Here is an 18,208-nt window from a genome sequence, read left to right as displayed (position 1 = left end):
TTTGTGCATGTTCTCCCCATATCTGCATGGCTTTCCTCCTGGTGCTCCTGTTTCCTCCCACAGTCCAAAGATGTGTGGGTTAGGTGGATTGGCCATACCAAATTGACCCTTAGTGCTCCAAGATGTATAGGTTATGTTAACTGACCATGCTGCCCCTTCTCTCACTCTGCCCCTTCTTTGATCGTTTGCTCATTACTTATTTACCACTTCTTTCTTTCTCCCTGTTTCTCCTTTTCCCTGATTCTTCAGCTTTACTCTCTCTTCTCCTTTTCTCTTCCTCTTTCATCTCTTTATTTCTCTTCCTTTCCCTCCTCCTCCCTCCATCTGTCTGCTTCTTTCCCTCATTCCCCCTGGAATGACTATCTCGACGTGAGTCGGCATTCAAGGAGTGGAAAGGAGAAAAGTGAGGAAAATTGGGAAGAGTCAAGTCTACAGATTCAGGGGATATGAAAGCATGTTTCAAGGGGTGTGATTTGCCTTGTGGCATGGATAACGAACCTATCTCTGATTGAGGGTAGATGTCACCCCAGGCACAAGGCAGGAAATTCAGGGTCAGAGTGAGTTCTCAGCCGAGATCCCAGACTAATTCCAATTTTCCAGGTGGATCATCGAGGAATTCCTCGATTCTTTCCTCCCAGGATGAACTGGGTTCCTATCTGTTTTTTTCATCTCTTCCAGGGTATTACATGGTGTTGACCCAGGTGGAGAGTGTTTGCCTGTTGGTATACACAATGAATCACAATCGGGTGGAGAAGGCCAGATAAGCTCAGGGACCTTGAGCTGCCCATCATGTTCGTGTGTAATTCATAAGCAGTACTGTAGTGAGAATGTCAGAGTCTGTGGTGTGGTGAGGGGCTTGAGATAATACAGTGGGGAACGTTGTATTATTGGGGCACAAGGGATATACGGGACCAGTGGACAAGAGCATAAGGAAGGCAGTACAGTGAACAATGAGGAGTATATCTAATAGTGACTCATGTTTCAGTTTTAAGGAACAAAGAAAATTACAACACAGGAACAGGCCCTTCGGCCCCCCCAAGCCTGCATCGACCACGCTTCCCGACTGAAGTAAAACTTCCCACCCTTCTGGGGACCATATCCCTCTATTCCTATCCTATTCATTACTTGTCAAGATGCCCCTTAAGATTCACTATCATATCTGTTTCCACTACTTCTCCCAGCAGCGAGTTCCAAGCAACCACCTCTCTATGTAAAAAATCTGCCTTATACATCTCCTTTAAACCTTGCCCCTCACACCTTAAACCTATGCCCCCTAGTAATTGACTCTTCCACCCTGAGAAAAAGCTCCTGACTATCCACTCTGTCCATGCCCCTCATAATCTTGTAGACTTCTATCAAGTCGCCTTCAACCTCTGTTGTTCTAGTGAGAACAAACCAAGCTTCTCCAACCTCTCCTCATAGCTAATGCCCTCCATACCAGGCAACATCCTGGTAAATCTTTTCTGTACCCTCTCCAATGCCTCCACATCCTTCTGGTAGTATGGCGACCAGAATTGAACACTATTTTCCAAGTGCAGCCTAACTAAGGTTCTATAAAGCTGCAACATGACTTGCCAATTTTTAGGTTACTGAACATCAGGTCAACTCCATACGATAATATTCCATGGGACTTCCAATGGGAAAGAGAGTTTGGGGCAATAGCTCAATTCATTGGGCAGGATTTTCCACACCACCCCAACTGGTGAGAATGGCCAGACAGTTCCAACCAATATGTTTCCGATGGAAGTGTTTGCCATGATGCAGAAATAATAAACATTTAGAATTAATTGGGTGGCAAAAAAAATAAAGAAAATAACATAGATGTGAGGGCATGAGATGTTCTTTCTTGGAGCTATTGAACATTGAATACAGGAGCTGGGACGTCTTGTTGAAGTTGTGCAAGACATTCATAAGGCCACACTTGAAATATTTTGCAATTCTGGTCATCCTATTAGAGAAAGGATATTATTGAAGGGTGCAAAAAAAAAATTTACTAGGATGCTACTGAGACTTGATGGTTTGAGTTATAAGGAGAGGCTGGATAGACTGAGACTTTTTCCCCTGCAGCATAGGAGGCTTAGGGGTGATCTTATAGAGGTCTATAAAATAACGAGGGTCATAGGTCAGTTAGGTAGTCAATATCCTTTCCTGAACATCGCAGAATCTGAAACTAGAGGTCATAGGTTTAAGGTGAGAAGGGAAAGATGCAAAATGGTCCAGGGGGCAATTTTTTTCACACAGAGGGTGGTGAGTGTCTGGAATCAGCTGCCAGGGGTAGTAGTAGAGGCGGGTACAATTTTGACTTATGAAAAGCAGTTAGACAGTTACATGGGTAAGATGGGTATAGAGGAGTATGGGCCAAACGCGGGCAATTGGGACTAGCTTAATGATAAAAATTGGGCAGCGTTGGACAAGTTGGGCCGAAGGGCCTGTTTCCATGCTGTAAACCTCTGGGTTTGTGTGTTGCGGGGATTGTGTCTCTGGGGGGGGGGGGGAGCTGTGTGAGATCGGCTGTGCGAATGATCTCTTGTCTGTTTTAGTGATGGAGTCGATTCCTCAGGATAAGCGGGTGTCTCAGGGCCTGAATGGGGACCTCTACTTCTCCAATGTGATGCGTAGCGACGCTCGCTTTGATTACATCTGTAACGCTCGGTTCCTCTTCACACGCACCATCCAGCAGAAAAACCCCATCACTATCAAGGTGATGACCAGTAAGTATTGAACCTCACTCTCTAACTTCTCCCTCAACAGATTTCATTCCCAGTGCATGTTCACTGTGCACCAATAGGCAGAGGGCTCTGAGGCAATGTTTTCTGATGGATTGGACACACTTTCAAGGGATCAGTTGGACCTGCAGAATATGGTGCCGAGGACCCCATGCCCACCAGTTCCTTGTGGTATAGAATCAGTGCAACCAGGAGTTTATGGAATGGTCATGGCACAGTGGTTAGCACTGCTGCTGCACAGCGTCAGGAGCCCGATTTGATTCCTGGCTTGGGTCACTGTCTGTGTGGAGCTTGTACATTCTCCCCATGTCTGCATGGGTTTCCTCCTGGGGCTCCAGTTTCCCCCCACATTCTGAAAGACGTGCTGGTTCGGTGCATTGACCCGAACAGGTGCTGGACCCTGGCAACTAGGAGAATTTCACAGTAGCTTCATTGCAGTGTTAATGTAAACCTTACTTGTGACAAATAAGTAAACTTTATTTTACTTGGTTAAGTGCATTGTTAAATTCTCCCTCAATGTACCCAAACAGGCGCCGAGTGTGGCAACTATGGAATTTTCACAGTAACTTCATTGCAGTGTGAATGTAAACCTACTTGTGACGCCAATAAATAAACTTTTTATTCATTTAAGGGATTTGAGTATTGCTGAAATGGCCAGCACTTATTGCCCAACCCTAATTGCCCTCGAGAAGGTGGTGGGGAGCTGCTTTCTTGAACTGCTGCAGTCCGTGTAGTGTCAGTACATCCACAGTGCTGTTAGGGAGGGAGTTCCAGGATTCTCACCCAGTGACAGTGAAGGAACAATTGTATAATTCCACGTTAGGGTAAGGCGTGACTTGGAGGGAACTTGGAGACGGTAGTGTTCCCAAGTGCCTGCTGCCCTTGTCCTTCTGGGTGGCAGAGGGTTGGAGGGTGTTGTCAAAAGAATATCATCAGTGGGCAGGAATCCTGACAGCTTTCCATTCAGCAGTCAGTTGCAGCCTTGCCAGGGAATGAATTGCTGCAATCAGAGCATTCCCCGGAAAAGTGCCCAATTATCCTTGAAGAGGATGAAGCCATGAGAGCTCAGAATCCGGGATTGCGTACCTTAGACTGCTACTGTGCTTTAACCACAGTAAGTAATCTCACAACACCAGGTTAAAGTCCAGCAGGTTTATTTGGTAGCACGAGCTTTCGGAACGCTGCCCCTTCATCTTGCACTCACCCGATGAAGGGTCGGCGCTCCGTAAGCCCGTGCTACCAAATAAACCTGTTGGGCTTTAGCCTGGTGCTTTGAGACTACTTACTGTGCCCACCCCCCCCCCCACCCCCCCAGTCCAATGCCACCGACTCCACATCATGCTTTAACCAGTTCGTGCCATCTGTACAGGTGGCATTTACTAAAGTTCACTGGGTCTTTTCCCATTTGACGAAGGCTCAAAGTGGGGAAATTTTCCCGCCCCACTCGCCATGAGAATTGTCACGGACAGGGGAGGGCGGACCATGCACCATTGACCTCAGAATTTTCTGGTTCTGGGGCAAACAGTTGGAAATCTCACCCATAGTGTCCGATATGGTGGAGAGGGTGCAGGCTGGCATTGCAACACTTTGGTATCGGAATCCAAGGAGGTGTTTCTATCTGAAGCAGCCTTTGAAAGGAGCAGCCATCTCCTCTCACCAGAACGGCAACTTCTGTAAATACTTTTACTCAAATGCGAAGTCAAATTTATTTTCCGATTCCGCTAGGGCACTCCTGATTGCCTCACTCCCTGTCCAGGATTCCTTCCTCTCCAACTTTCCCATTGCTTTCTCCCCACCTGATGATCTTCCCTGGGCTCACCGGAGGGATACCGCGGGTGACGGGACAGGATGGTGGTACGATCAATCGCCTTTAGCAACAATGTGCCGACGCGCTAGTGCTTCATAGAAACAAGACCCGGGGCCCAAAGTGACAGGGCCTCAGGCATGGCAAGGGATCATTCCCTGCAGACCAACGTGAACCACGTTCCAGGACTAGAACACGCTACAAAAATTTACAGCTAAAAATTAACAAGTGAGGGAATAACTGATGAATGCTTTTAACGGGTTCATGGTGAAGGGGCAATCCTTTAAAACAGAGACGAGGAGGAATTTCTTCAGCCAGAGAGTGGTGAATCCGTGGGACTCTTTGCCGCAGAAGGCGGTGGAGGCCAGGTCATTGAGTGTCTTTAAGACGGAGAGAGAAAGGTTCTTGATTCATAAGGGAAGAGGCAGGAGAATGGAGATGAGAAAAAGAATTAACCATGATTGAACGGTGGAGCAAACTCGATGGGCTGAGTGGCCTAATTCTGCTCTTAAGACTCATGGCCTTATCATTATTTTCTTTGTTACGCCAATACACAATTGGCAGGGTTAATGGCTTCACTAAATAGGAGGCAAAGGAATGAAAGACTAAAAGGATCGAGGGATATGGGAGGAAGGGGGGGAATCAGGATATTGAACGATGATCAGCCATGATCAAAATGACCAACAGAGCAGGCTTGAAGGGCCTGTTGCTACGTTTCTACTTAAAATAGAATGTTTAACAGAGGGTGCACAGGCAGTTGACTACCTGGAATGAGCAACATTTGGCGCAAGAGAAAAAAACGAGAGGAATTGGGGTTGTTCTTCGAGTAGAGAAGTTCAGGAGAGATTAGAGATTTTGATAACACAGGTAAGAAGAAGCTCTTTTGACTGGCAGAAAGTTTGATAAGTCGAGGAGCCAGAGAGGGAGCTTAGGAGAAAAGTGTTTCACGCAGTGAGATGGCATTATCTGTAGCGTACTGTCACAAAGACTGGTGGAAGCAAATTCACCTAAAACATTTGAAAGAAAATTGAATGAATGCTTGACGACCTCACCCGCAGTTGAGATTCTCCGGTGCCACTGCAGGGAATGGAGTTTTGGCTGAGCTCCAAATTCTCTGTTCTCATTGGCAGCAGAGGTGGCCACGGACGAGATTGGAGCATCCCGCCCAGGAAATTCGCAGAGCCATTAAAGAAAGATCAGTGGCGTGCAACTAATTGGTGGCTCTTTTCAGGAGCCAGCACGGTGACGACGGGTAGAATAGCCTCCATCTCTAGTTGTATCAATTTATGAGGGTACGAACCAGCTGTCTGCAAATCCTCTTCACAATTTCAGTAATCTGAGAGGTTTGCTGAGGACTAGCAGCACGGTGGCGCAGTGGCTAGCACTCCTGCCTCGCAGCGCCAGGGACCCATGTCCGATTCCCGAATTGGGTCACTGTCTGTGCACGTTCTCCCTGTCTCTGCGTGGGTTTCCTCCGAGCGCTCCAGTTTCCTCCCGCATGTCAAAGATGTGCAGGTTAGGTCGACTGGCTAGACTAAATTGCTCCTTAGTGTCCCAAGATGTATAGATTGGGCAGATCAGCCATGGTAAAGGGGAATAGGGGGGGGGGTGGGTGTAGGTCTGGGTAAGATGTTGGTTCAGAGAGCCATTGTAAACACGATGGGCTGAATGGCCTCCTTCCGCACTGTAGCGATTCTCTGAGAACATTTTGATTGGCTGGCATTGTCAACTGGTGGGCACTAATTATGGAGGCTGATACTCGGAGATGTTTGGCCAGAGTTGCTGGAGAACAGTTTGAACCCATGGACATGTACATGAGGGTAGGGCAGATTTGTCAGGAGTAGGAGAGAGCTGGCAGAAATACTTCAATTTTGAACAAAAATACAAATCTCTACACGGCCATTTCTCACTTGATTGAACCCAGCAACAATGTGTTTGTACATTAACAGCACAAAGAGTCTTCCTGTTTCTGACTGGCTCCCCACCGAGTCCATTCTTAGCTACCCAATCCTCGTCGACCTCAATGCCTGTGACCCCAAGCGTGGCGACCTGATGATGAATCTTCCCTCACTGCCCTCAACCAATCCATTGATTGTTTCAGCTCCAAGAAAATGCCAGCTGTCTCCCCAGTGTTGTAACACGATTGGTCAGAAGGCGCTGTTCCATGACACTCGGCAGATACAGGACAAAGTAAGATGGGCTTGCTTGAGATCCTGAGTAACGCTTATCCAATTTATAGAGGAAAGGGAGGCAGTGTAGGCCTCAGCCCTCTCTGGGAGTGAATGCAGCAACCCAGTGATTGGTGAGGGGTTTGAGTGGATCTGGATTTGCCTGGATCTCGTTGGGAATGCATTTTCAGAAGACTCCCAGATCTCTCGATCGCAGTGACTTATTCCAAAGACAATAACCAGCTTTGGCCAGATGGTTGGACTTATTGCGGCCTGTTTGTGCGTGATGCAGTGTCCCTTGCCGTCAGCCTCCATTTCACAGCCAGCAGTGCAAATATCACTTTCAGAAAGTGTCACCGAGGATGCTTTTAAGCTTTCCTAAAGATTCGGAGCTTGATTGTGAGGTGTCATTTGTGTTTGTGGCTTGATGCATTAGCGACCCACAGCCTACATTGCTATTTCGATCAAATTTGACCCCAAGATGAACGTCTGACCTCTCATTGGTGCCATCTCTGAAGACCACATACTTCCATCTCTGTAACATCGCCCAGCTTCAACCCTGTCACATGAGAAATAGAAACAGAAGTGGCCATTTGGCCCTTCAAGCCTGCCCCGTTATTCAATATGATCATGGCTGATCTATTCCGGCCTCAATTCCTGTTCTGTGCATTTCCCCATCGCCCTCTATTCCTCGATCTATCAAATATTTATCCATCGCCACTTAAAATACTTCTATTGATCCAGTCTCCACTGCCCCTTGAGGCAGAGAATTCCAAATGTTTACCACCCTCTGCAAGAAGAAATCTCTGTGTACCTCAGTTTTAAATGACCAGTCCTTTATCTTGTGACGATGTCCCCTCTTCCACTGATGAAAACATCTCAGCTACCTCAACTCATCTGTTGCTGAGACCCACATTCGTCATTTCTAGACCTGAGTACTTGAACCGCTGTCCTCCCCATTCCACAGTCCATAATCCTGAGATCACCCAGAACTCTGTTACCCATATCTTAACTCACAATAAGTCCTTTCCGTCTGACATCTCCCTGCATTAGCTTCTGATTAAGCCAGACTTTCCTTCTCGCCCCGCCGGTGAATGGGCGGGGCAAACCAATAACATCACGCGAGGGAGGAAAAATCAGGCTCCTCTTTCTTTCTCGCCTCTCGCGATTTTAATGGGCCTGGACTTCCGGCAAGATTAGCCTCGTAGAAAAAAGTGTAGGAAAGGATCACCATAATGCGAAGTAGGTCCATTCAAAAGACTGATGGCAGCAGGGAAGAAGCTGCCCTTGAGTCAGTTGGCACGTGTCCTCAGACTTTTGTATCGTTTTCCCGATGGAAGAAGGCGGAAGAGAGAATGTCCGGGACGCGTGAGGTCCTTAATTATGCTGGCTGCTTTTCCAAGGCAGCAGGAAGTGTAGACAGAGTCAATGGATGGGAGGCTGGTTTGCGTGGTGGATTGGGCTTCCTTCATGGTCCTTTGTAGCTTCTTGTGGTCTTGGGCAAAGCACTTTTAGTTAGACTGAGATCTACGTTTATCCAGAGAAGGCAAGAGCGAGTGGAATATTATTTGTTGCAGCAGTGAGGGGTTCACCATGGCAGCAGTGGAAGGGTTTTCTTCAGGTTTCCTCCCACAATTCCCGTCTCCCTTTAGACCTTCCGAAGATAAAGGATTCACTCCACAATCTCCGCCCTGACAGATTGGGCACGTGTGTTACTCTCCAACATTAGATGATGTTCTGTCTGAGTTCTCTGTGGCAGGGCTGCCTTGCTCGATCATGCTGCTATTTTGAGCTGTTAATCACACTGAGATATTGCTGCTGACATGATTTTGTTTTAATATGACACGTGTTTCAATATTTGATATTCTGCCCACTGACCAGTCATGTATCACCTGGGCAGACGCTTTGCCCGAGGCATGGTTTTTTTTCTGAAACCTTGCACATCTCGACCACCGTGGCTTGCCCCACTCCATTTGCATTTTTTATGTGTCTAAGATGCTTTTATTTCCCTCTCCCTGTGTGATCTCCCGCATTTCTGTCTGCCCCTTGTATATTTTGTATCCCTTCTTTCTGTAACTCTATTCAGGCTCTTGCTATCTATTCTCACAGTCCTGTTTTCCTCCGGTGTAGCCTCCGTATCCTCCATACACACAGTTGTCCCCTCCCTTCCCTTGCTGCCTCCCCCTCCTCTCTCCTTAACTCCACAGTTCTCCGGCCTAGTTTTGCACGCTCATGTTGTTTTATCTGTTACAGTGGATACCAGTTATGCCTCAGTGCCAACCTTTCTGAATGAAACTGGTGGTGAGTTATGGCACCTTCTAGAGAACTTTCTGTTTTAACCCACTAATCCTTGACTAAACCTACCCGTGTCTTAACCTCATGTCCCCGAGTGCAGTGCAACCCCCGTGCGCTGCGTTCAGTGGTGAAGGTGTTACAGCAGAGTGTGAGGTGCTTTTGTGTAACGTTCCCCCCAATCCCTGAGTGGATGTGAACTGTACCTGCCCTTAAAACCTGCACTGGATAAGCCTAACTAGCACTGCTGCCTCACAGCACCAGGGACCCAGGTTCGATTCTGGCCTTCGGTCACTGTCTGTGTGGAGTTTGCACATTCTCCCCATGTCTGCGTGGGCTTCCCCCGGCTCTGGTTTCCTCTCGCAGTCCAGAGATGTGGTAGATTGTGTGAATTGGCCATGCTAAATTGCCCCTTAGTGTCAGGGGGACTAGCAGGGTAAATACATAGGCTGACGGGGATAGGGTCTTGGTGGGATTTTTGTTGGCGCAGGCTCGATGGGCTGAATGGCCTCCTTCTGTAGTGTAGATATCCTATGAATCCAAACTTCACCAATCACAACTGGTATTTATACAACGCTGTGACATAGCTTTCTTCCCCCACTGGATCTGCAGACCAACACCAAGCAGTAACAAGAGCAGCGTTATGGAAAGTGACAAAACAAATTAATGAAGACGTGGCTTTTACGGGTCTTTGTCAGAGGGAGAAAAGGTTTGACTAGAGTTTGGGACCAGGCTCTGCCACTCTGGGCAGCATGGTGGCAGAGTGGTTAGCACTGCTGCCTCACAATGCCGGGGGCACAGGTTCGATTCCCAGCTTGGAAGACTGTCAGTGCAGAGTTTGCACGTTCTCCTCTTGGCTGCGTGGGGTGGGTTTGCTCCAGTTTCCTCCCACACTCCAAGGATGTGCAGGTTAGATGGATTAGCCATGCTAAATTGCCCTTTAGTGTCCCAAAATGTATAGGTTAGGGGGACCGGTGGGTAAATATGTGAGGTTACAGGGATGGAGCCGAGGAAAGTCGGTGCAGACCCGATGGGCCAAATGGCCTCCTTCTGCACTGTAGGGATTCTCTGAGAGTAAACACAGAGTCGGGGATGTGAAGGGAATATGTTGGAAGTAAAGTTCAAGGTGCCGGACTATGAGAAGAGGGCAGGGATAAGTTTGAGGGAACGTGGTTCTGTTTATTCCATTTTTACAATGCGGGCAAAGCAGCAATCCACTCCCCAAACCCCATTTTGTCAAGAGCATTTTGAATGACCAGCGCTGTGGGCATACCGACACGGACTGCAGCCCTTCAAGAAAGTGACCCACCATTCTCTTCTCAAGAGAATTTCGGAGTGGGCAAAAATATTGGCCTTCCCAGCAAGACCCACACCCCGTGAAGAAATAAAAAAGATCACTGTTGCATTTCGGCCTCACCAAGTTGGGGGTAACCAAGCCCTACGCCAAAAGGCATCAATTATTACTAACAAAGAAAAATCTGGAATTAAGAATCTACTCACGAAACCATTGTCGATTGTTCGAAAGCCCTGTCTGGTTCACTAATACCCTTTAGGGAGGGAAATCTGCCTTCCTTACCTGGTCTTGTCATCATATTTCTCAAAGCCACAGCAACGTAGTTGAATCCCAACTACCTTTGGGGAGCTAGGGATGGGCAACAAATGCTGGCCAGCCAGCGACGCCCGCGTACCGCAAATGAATAAAAAAACCTCAACATTCTTGCTCTCCTTTATTTTGCTGCCAGCTCTTAAACCGCCTCTCACAATTTCCCAAGGTGGGATTTGAACTCACAGCTGGCGTAGGTGAGAGTAAAGTACAATTCGAGTGACCCAGTAGGAAGCTTTTATCAAACAAAGTTTATTCCGGAGCACAGTTAGAGTATAACAAAAAGAATTAGCATAATTCCAATACTTACATAACAGTATAATCCTTAACAGCTAGCTATCTCTGTTGTTCCAAGTTAAAGACCACCGCACAGACATACACCTTTCTTTAGACACAGCACAAAAAGTAAGTATGCTCACTTGATACTGGATCTTCAGCTTTGTAACACCGACTGTGACTTGGCCCTTTGATCAATTCTCCAAAGCTTTCCAGGCCTGGATCTTTCAGAAAACCTCTGGAAAGAGTGAGAGACAGAGAGGCATTGCCTTCCTTCACCGGCTTCCAGCAGCAACTGTGAAACAAAGCTAAAACTTGAATGCCTTGTGGAAAAAACTGTCCTCAGTCCCGTGACATAATCCATTGGTCAAACAAGCTTTATTCGGCAAGCCCAGAGGACACATTAAAACCACAAAGCACTGCATTAGCCCAGATTAAAATCAAAATGATATCAATTATACTGCCTCACCAGCAATAAAGGACACCAGCTACAGACAACACTGTACCGACAAATTGCCAGACAAATTGCCACACTACCTCAAGGATGTGAGGCTTTGGAGAGGGGACAGAAAAGATTTACCAGGATGTTGCCTGGTATGGAAGATATTAGCTATGAGGAGAGGTTGGAGAAACTTGGTTTGTTCTCACTGGAACGACGGAGGTTGAGGGGCGACCTGATAGAAGTGTGCAAGATAATGAGGGGCATGGACGATCAAAATGAATGGTGGAGCAGGTTCAAAGACCTACTCCTGCTTCTAGTTTCTATGTTCTATATCGTTTAAGCTGAAATGGTAGATTCTGAAAGTGAGCATTATTTTAATCAAATCTAAAATTAGTCTATCCTGTCACTGTCAGCTGTGGCTCAGTTAGGGATAGTCACTTCTTCGTCAGAAAGCTTGGGTTCCAGAAATCTGAGCACAAAAATCTAGGCTGACAGCCCAGTGCTGTACTGATGGGGTGCAGCACTACTGGAGGTGCCGTCTTTCAGATGAGATGTTAAATAAGCCGGTTGTCTAAGAGGTTTGAGGATGACTGGTGCAGGAAATGGGAAGGTGTGAAAGATGTTCTTCAAAGGTTGGTGCTAAGGGACATTATTGGGGCAGACTGCAGGGGGCTTCCCTCTTCCTCAAGTCAACTGGAAGCTGGAAGAGAGTTTAATACCGACAGTGAACAAATCAATGTGAAAATTGCTTTAGGGGTCGACACTATCTGTTATCTTGGCAGGTGTGGAATAAAAGATTAAGGCAAAATACCGTGGATGCGGGAATCTGAAACAAACACAGGGAATGCTGGAAAATCTCAGCAGGTCTGGCAGCATCTGTGGAGAGAAAATAATGATGTGGAGATGCCGGCGTTGGACTGGGGTAAACACAGTAAGAAGTCTCACAACAGCGGGTTAAAGTCCAGCCAGTTCATTTGATAGTAAACACCACAAGCTTCCGTACCTCGAAAGCTTGTGGGTTTACTATCAAATAAACTCGTTGGACTTTAACCTGCTGTTGTGAGACTTCTTACTAAGAGAAAATAAAGCCAACGTCTCACGTTGGGATGACCCTTCGACAGAGCTCTTTTTTGAGCTCCGATGAAGGTTCACCTCGACTCAAAGCGTTGGCTCTATTCTTTCTCCATAGACGCTGTCAGACCTGCTGAGTTTCTCCAGCGTGGATTAAAAAGATCCACGTACAAAAAATCGGCAGTGTACGTCTAAGGCTGGAGGTAAGGTACATTTCTGGTCCAGCGTAGAAGCAGGAAATCTGTCTTCAACTGGCCCTTACTGTGTTTTACATCCTTGTTGCTCCCTCAGCTGTCATTTTTCCTGACCCCCACCCTCAAAGATCCATCAAATGATCCACCTCAAGGCAGTTACTGTTGGGCAGCAAATTTCGGCCTTGTCAGGGATGCTGACATCCCATGACAGGATTTTAAAATCACACAGGATAAGCAGCCATCTTGTTTGCTGGATTTGAGTTGCGGCCTAGTAGAAAGCTGGAGCCTGCAGGATCGGCAATGGGTAAAGGTGACAGATGGGTAAGATGACATGGCCACAAAATTGACTTGCGTCTATTTGGGGACTGTTTAAAGTTTATCTATTAGTGTCACAAGTAGGCTTACATTAATACTGCAATGAAGTGACTCTGAAAATCCCCTAGTCCCACACTCTTGACACCTGTTCAGGTACACTGAGGGGCAATTTAGCATGGCCAATGCACCTAACCAGTACCTGGAGGAAACCCACGCAGACACAGCAGGCCATGCAAGTTCCACACAGACAATGACCGGAGCCAGGAATCGAACCCGGGTCCCTGACGCAGCGAGGCAGTAATGCTAACCACTGTGCCATTATTGAATGTGCAGTTGCATCTTTCAACAGTTATCAATGTTATTGCATTTTCTTTTAAATGCCCCCCTCCCCAACCCAAGGCAATAATATTCAGTTTTCACTTCACCACACAAGATTACAAGCAATTAAGAAGTAATTGGTTTGAGATTTTCAAGATTGTAAGAGAACTTGAGAGGGTTGCCAGGGAAACATTTTTTTCCCTGATTTGATTTATTATTGTCACATGTATTAACATACAGTGAAAAGCATTGTTTCTTGTGCACTTTTCAGACAAAGCATACCGTTCATAGAGAAGGAAAGGAGAGAGTGCAGATTGCAGTATTACAGTCATAGCTAGGGTGTAGAGAAAGATCAACTCAATGCGAGATAGATCCATTCAGAAGTCTGACAGCAGCAGGGAAGAAGTTGTTCTTGAGTCGGTTGGTACACGACCTCAGACTTTTGTATCTTTTTCTCGACGGAAGAAGGTGGAAGAGAGAATGTCCTCGGGTGAGTGGTGTCCTTAATTATGTTGGCTGCTTTTCCAAGACAGTGGGAAATATGTCTAGGTCAATGAGATATAAGGTTAAAATCAGAGCCTAACCATTCAGAAGAGAAGTTTGCAAATTTTCTTCACGCCAAAGTTGGGTTGGAAGTGTGGAATTCTCCCCACCCCCAGAGAAACCCAATTTGCTAATTTAGTCAATAATTATAAATATGAAGTTGTTTTGCTAGACAAGGATATGGAGACAAGGCGGGTGCATGGATTTCAAATACCAATAAGCCATGATCTCATTGAATGGTGGGAGAGATGTGAGGGGCTGAGTGGCCTCCTATCAGTTTCCTGTGCTGATTGCCTTTCCCTCACCTCAGGTCAACACAGATTGAGAGAGACCTTTGGGATTCCGTGCCAATGGTGTGCCCTTGACTTGTCGGGAAGTGATGAAGGAAGGAACATTCGTGACTTTGGCCCATTGGTCTCTGTGGTTGAGGAATATCAGGCAGTGAATCCTGAACCCGTGTAATGCCCGCCATCTTTGACGCAACTGCTCCTCAAAAACTGGTTAATTCCCTCTGCTCATATTGGCTTAGTGTCACGATGGTTTGAGATGGTCAATCGCCTTCGCAACCAAACCTCCAGCTGGATGATGGGTGGTCAACAGAAATGGGGCAGAATTTTAGTGGTTGTGAATCCCGTCACAAATTCTGCCCATTGCCAGTTCTCTGACTTTCATCTGCCAGAACCTAGACCCCCAAGAGATCAGTCTGCGAGACTCAGAAAGACATCGTTTCCAGCTTTATCCCTGTCACCATTTTGGAAGGACTGGACGGACATTTGACATTTTCCCGATCCTACACTAAATGGTTATCCTTCTCCACAAAATTTTCGAAACCCTATGCTCAGAATCTCCACTGTCTTCTCCCCGGGGAGCCTGGGATGTGAATCGTTAGGTCCCGGTGATCTTTACCTTACATTGGAGCAACTCATTCCATTTACATGGACCCACTCCCTGCTCCACGCTCACTTTGGATCCACCTTTAACCCCGATATCCATCCCCTTTGTGAAAACGGTGGGAAAGTATTTGATTCTTTTTTTTTGTGTTTCCCCACCCGCAATCTCATGGGCCACCACGTAGCCAACCTTGTCAAGATGCAAGAGCCAGGATTTTACCATCCTGCCCACTGCAGGAATCGGAACGGGTGAAGGGGGTGACTGTGGGAAGGGCCATTGACCTCGGGAAAGATTTTATGGTTTCCATACCATAGAACCACAGAACCCTACATTGCAGAAAGAGGCCCTTCGGCCCATCGAGTCTGCACCGAACACAATCCCACCCAGGCCCTACCCCCATATCCCTACATACTATACCCACTAATCCCTCTAACCGACGCATCCCTGGACACTAAGGGGCAATTTCTTAGCACGGCCAATCAACCTAACCCGCACATCTTTGGACTGTGGGAGGAAACTGGAGCCCCTGGAAGAAACCCGCGCAGACATGGGGAGAATGTGCAAACTCCACACAGACAGTGACCGAAGCCGGGAATCGAACCCCGGCGTCCCTGGTGCTGTGAGGCAGCAGTGCTAACCACTGTGCCACTCTGAAGTCACGCCTCCAGAGCGTTAGTCCGGGTCTCTAGGTTACTGGTCAGTAACACAACTGTTGCACTACTTTAGCCCAGAAACGTCCCTGGACTTGTCAGAGACAAGTCAGACACAGAAGTGTGATGGCTAATGTATGAACGGAAGTAAATGTGTCTCTAACAGGAAGTTCTGCATGTAAGATTTCTGATATCAGATGTCTCCATTCTAGAATAAATGAGAACTTTTTCATGTACAGCTGGCTTTAAACATCTGACCTGAAGTTTTGGACAATTAAATAACTTTGTTTCCTTGTCCTCCTTCCAGTTAACCACATGTTTTAACAGCGACCTTACCAATCATGATAATAGTTCGCTTTTTCATTCTAAAGTTGTTTCTTTGGGGTTTTGTGTCCATTAATCCGTTGCTGTGTGTATTTGTTGCAGCTCGCCCAGTGACAGAGCAAATCCCCAGGTTCATGTCACCCGCCGGGACATCGAGCAGCAGAATCATTCTGAGAGGAGAAGATCTTTTACTGGAGTGCATCGCATCCGGGGTGTACGTAAAGCCAGAGACCTAACTCATTGGCTAATCATTCTCTGGGTGTCATTGGCAAAGGGGGGGGGGGGGGGGCATCAGTGCCGTCTTTAGCTGCCCTGAGAAGGAGGTACATCATCTTGTGGTGGGCAAAGAATCGCAGATAACTGAAGGCAAAACACTGCGGATGCTGGAATCTGAAACAGAAACAGAAAATGCTGGAAAATCTCAGCAGGCCTGACAGCATCTGTGGAGAGAGAATAGAACTAACGTTTTGAGTCTGGAAGACATGAAACGTTGGCTCTGTTCTCTCTCCATGATGTAGAGATGCCGGTGTTGGACTGGGGTGGACACAGTAAGAAGTCTCTCAAGGCCAGATCAAAGTCCAACAGGTTTATTTGGAATCACGAGCTTTCGGAGCGCCCGATGAAGGAACAATGCTCCAAAAGCTTGTGATTCCAAGTAAACCTGCTGGACTTTAACCTGGTGTTCTGAGACTTCTTACTGTTCTCTCTCCACACATGCTGAGATTTCCCTGCATTTTCTGTTTGAGTTGCAGGTAACTGGTTGATACAACTGACCATCACTTCAGAGGGCGGTTAAAAATGAACTGCACTGTTGTGGAGACTGAACCACATATTGGCCAGACTGGGTAAGGGCACTGTGTGTGTGGGGGGGTGGGGAGCAGGAGTAGGTCACTCAGTCCCTCGCGCCTTCTCAATTTATTAAGATTATCGCCGATCTGACAGTAACCTTAAATCTGCATCCCACTTACACCCAATTACCTTTCATCGCCTTGCTTAGAAAGAACCTATCCACCTCTCCCTTAAAAATAGTCAAAGACTGATTCAACTGCCTGAGTTCCAAAGACTCAGTACCCTCTGAGAGAAAAATGTTTGCCTTATTTCTGTTATAAATGGGAAACCTCTTATTTTTAAACAGTGACCCCTAGTCCTAGATTCTCCCACTGGAGGAAACATCCTCTCCACATTCACCCTGTCAAGACCCCCCTAGGAACTTATATGTTTCAATCAAGTCACCTCTTACTTTTTGAAACTCTGGTGGATAAACCCTAGCCTGACCAGCACACTCATTCTGAGTACTGGTCTGGTAAACCTTCTCAGAACTATTTCCAACACATTTATATCCTTCCTTAAATAAGGAGAACAATCCTGTGCACAGTACTCCAGATGTGGCCTTACTGGTGCCCTGCACAACTGAAGCATAACCTCCCTCCTTTTGTAATCCATTCCCCTCACAGTAAATGCTGCCATTTTGTAAACTTTATTAATTACTTGCTGCACCTGCATACTAGCCTTTTGTGATTTATGCACTAGGACGCCCAGATCCCTCTGAATCTCAGAGCTCTGCAATTTCACAGCATTTAATAATATGTTTCTGTTTAGTTCTTCCTGTCAAAATGGACAATTTCATATTTTCCACATTGTACTCAATTTGTTGGATCTTTGCCCACCCACTTAACCCATCAAGGGGTGGAATTTTACAGCTTCACTCGTCCCGAAACCGTAAAATCCCATTGAGATCAACGGATCTTTCCTCGCTCCAATCCTCACCAGCTCTGATCCCCAAGGTGGGCGGGATGGTAAAATTCCAGCCTACATCTTTTTGTAGCCTCCTTATGTCCCCTTGACAACTTACATTCCTGCCTAGCTTTGTATCTTTAGCAAATTTGGAAACCAACCCATCCAAACCTTAATCCAAATCATTCAAATAAACTGTAAATAGTTGAGGTCCCATCATTGATCCATGTGGAACACCACTCATTACACCTTGCCGACTGAAGAAAAACAATTTATGCCTACTCTCTGTTTCCTGTTAGCCACCAATCTTTTGTCCATGCCAATGTGTAACCCCCACATTTATTTTCCCCAATAACCTTTGATGTGGCATCTTATCAAATGCCTTCTGGAAATCTAAGTACAGTACATCCACTGGTTCCCCTTTTCCACAGCACCTGTTACTTCCTCAAAGAACTCCAATAAGCTGGTTAAACATGATTTCTCTTTCACAAAACCATGTGGACTTTGCCTGATTGCCCTGAACATATCCAAGTGCCCTGCTATTTCATCTTTAATAATGGCTTCTAACATTTTCCATGTGATAAAAAAAAACTGGCCTGTAGCTTCCTGTCTTCTGTCTTCCCTCTCTTTTTGAATAATGGAGTTACATTTACTTTTTTCTTGAACTATGAGGACTGTCCCCAAACCTAAAGAGTTTGGAAAATTGAAACCAATGCATCAACCATCTCACCAGACACTCATCTAAACCCTTAGGATGAAGTGCCTCATAGAAACTAACAGCAGGAGTAGGCATGTAGGCCCCTTGAGCCTGCTTTGCCATTCATTTTGATCATGGCTGATCATCGAACTCAGTATCC

At 46.5% G+C, this 18,208-nt stretch overlaps 1 protein-coding gene across 5 annotated transcripts in view; it reads left to right on the top strand.

The window, feature by feature from the left end:
- The window catches only part of nfasca (neurofascin homolog (chicken) a), a 272,340-nt gene that overhangs the window by 157,296 nt on the left and 96,836 nt on the right, over positions 1-18,208 (top strand). For 3 of the 5 annotated variants that reach the window (XM_080209758.1, XM_080209759.1, XM_080209757.1), the window contains 3 exons: positions 2,541-2,711; positions 8,952-8,999; positions 15,720-15,831. In XM_080209758.1, the coding sequence (XP_080065884.1) occupies positions 2,541-2,711; positions 8,952-8,999; positions 15,720-15,831 (331 nt within the window). The remainder of the gene's footprint in view (positions 1-2,540; positions 2,712-8,951; positions 9,000-15,719; positions 15,832-18,208) is intronic. The other 2 variants (XM_080209761.1, XM_080209760.1) reach the window with 1 other exon arrangement.

This window comes from Carcharhinus amblyrhynchos, chromosome 22 (genome assembly GCF_965287045.1).
Source record: "Carcharhinus amblyrhynchos chromosome 22, sCarAmb.v2.hapA, whole genome shotgun sequence".
NCBI lineage: Eukaryota > Metazoa > Chordata > Chondrichthyes > Carcharhiniformes > Carcharhinidae > Carcharhinus > Carcharhinus amblyrhynchos.
The sequence above is the reverse complement of the archived record's forward strand: the minus strand, read 5'-3'. Positions and strand labels throughout refer to the sequence as shown.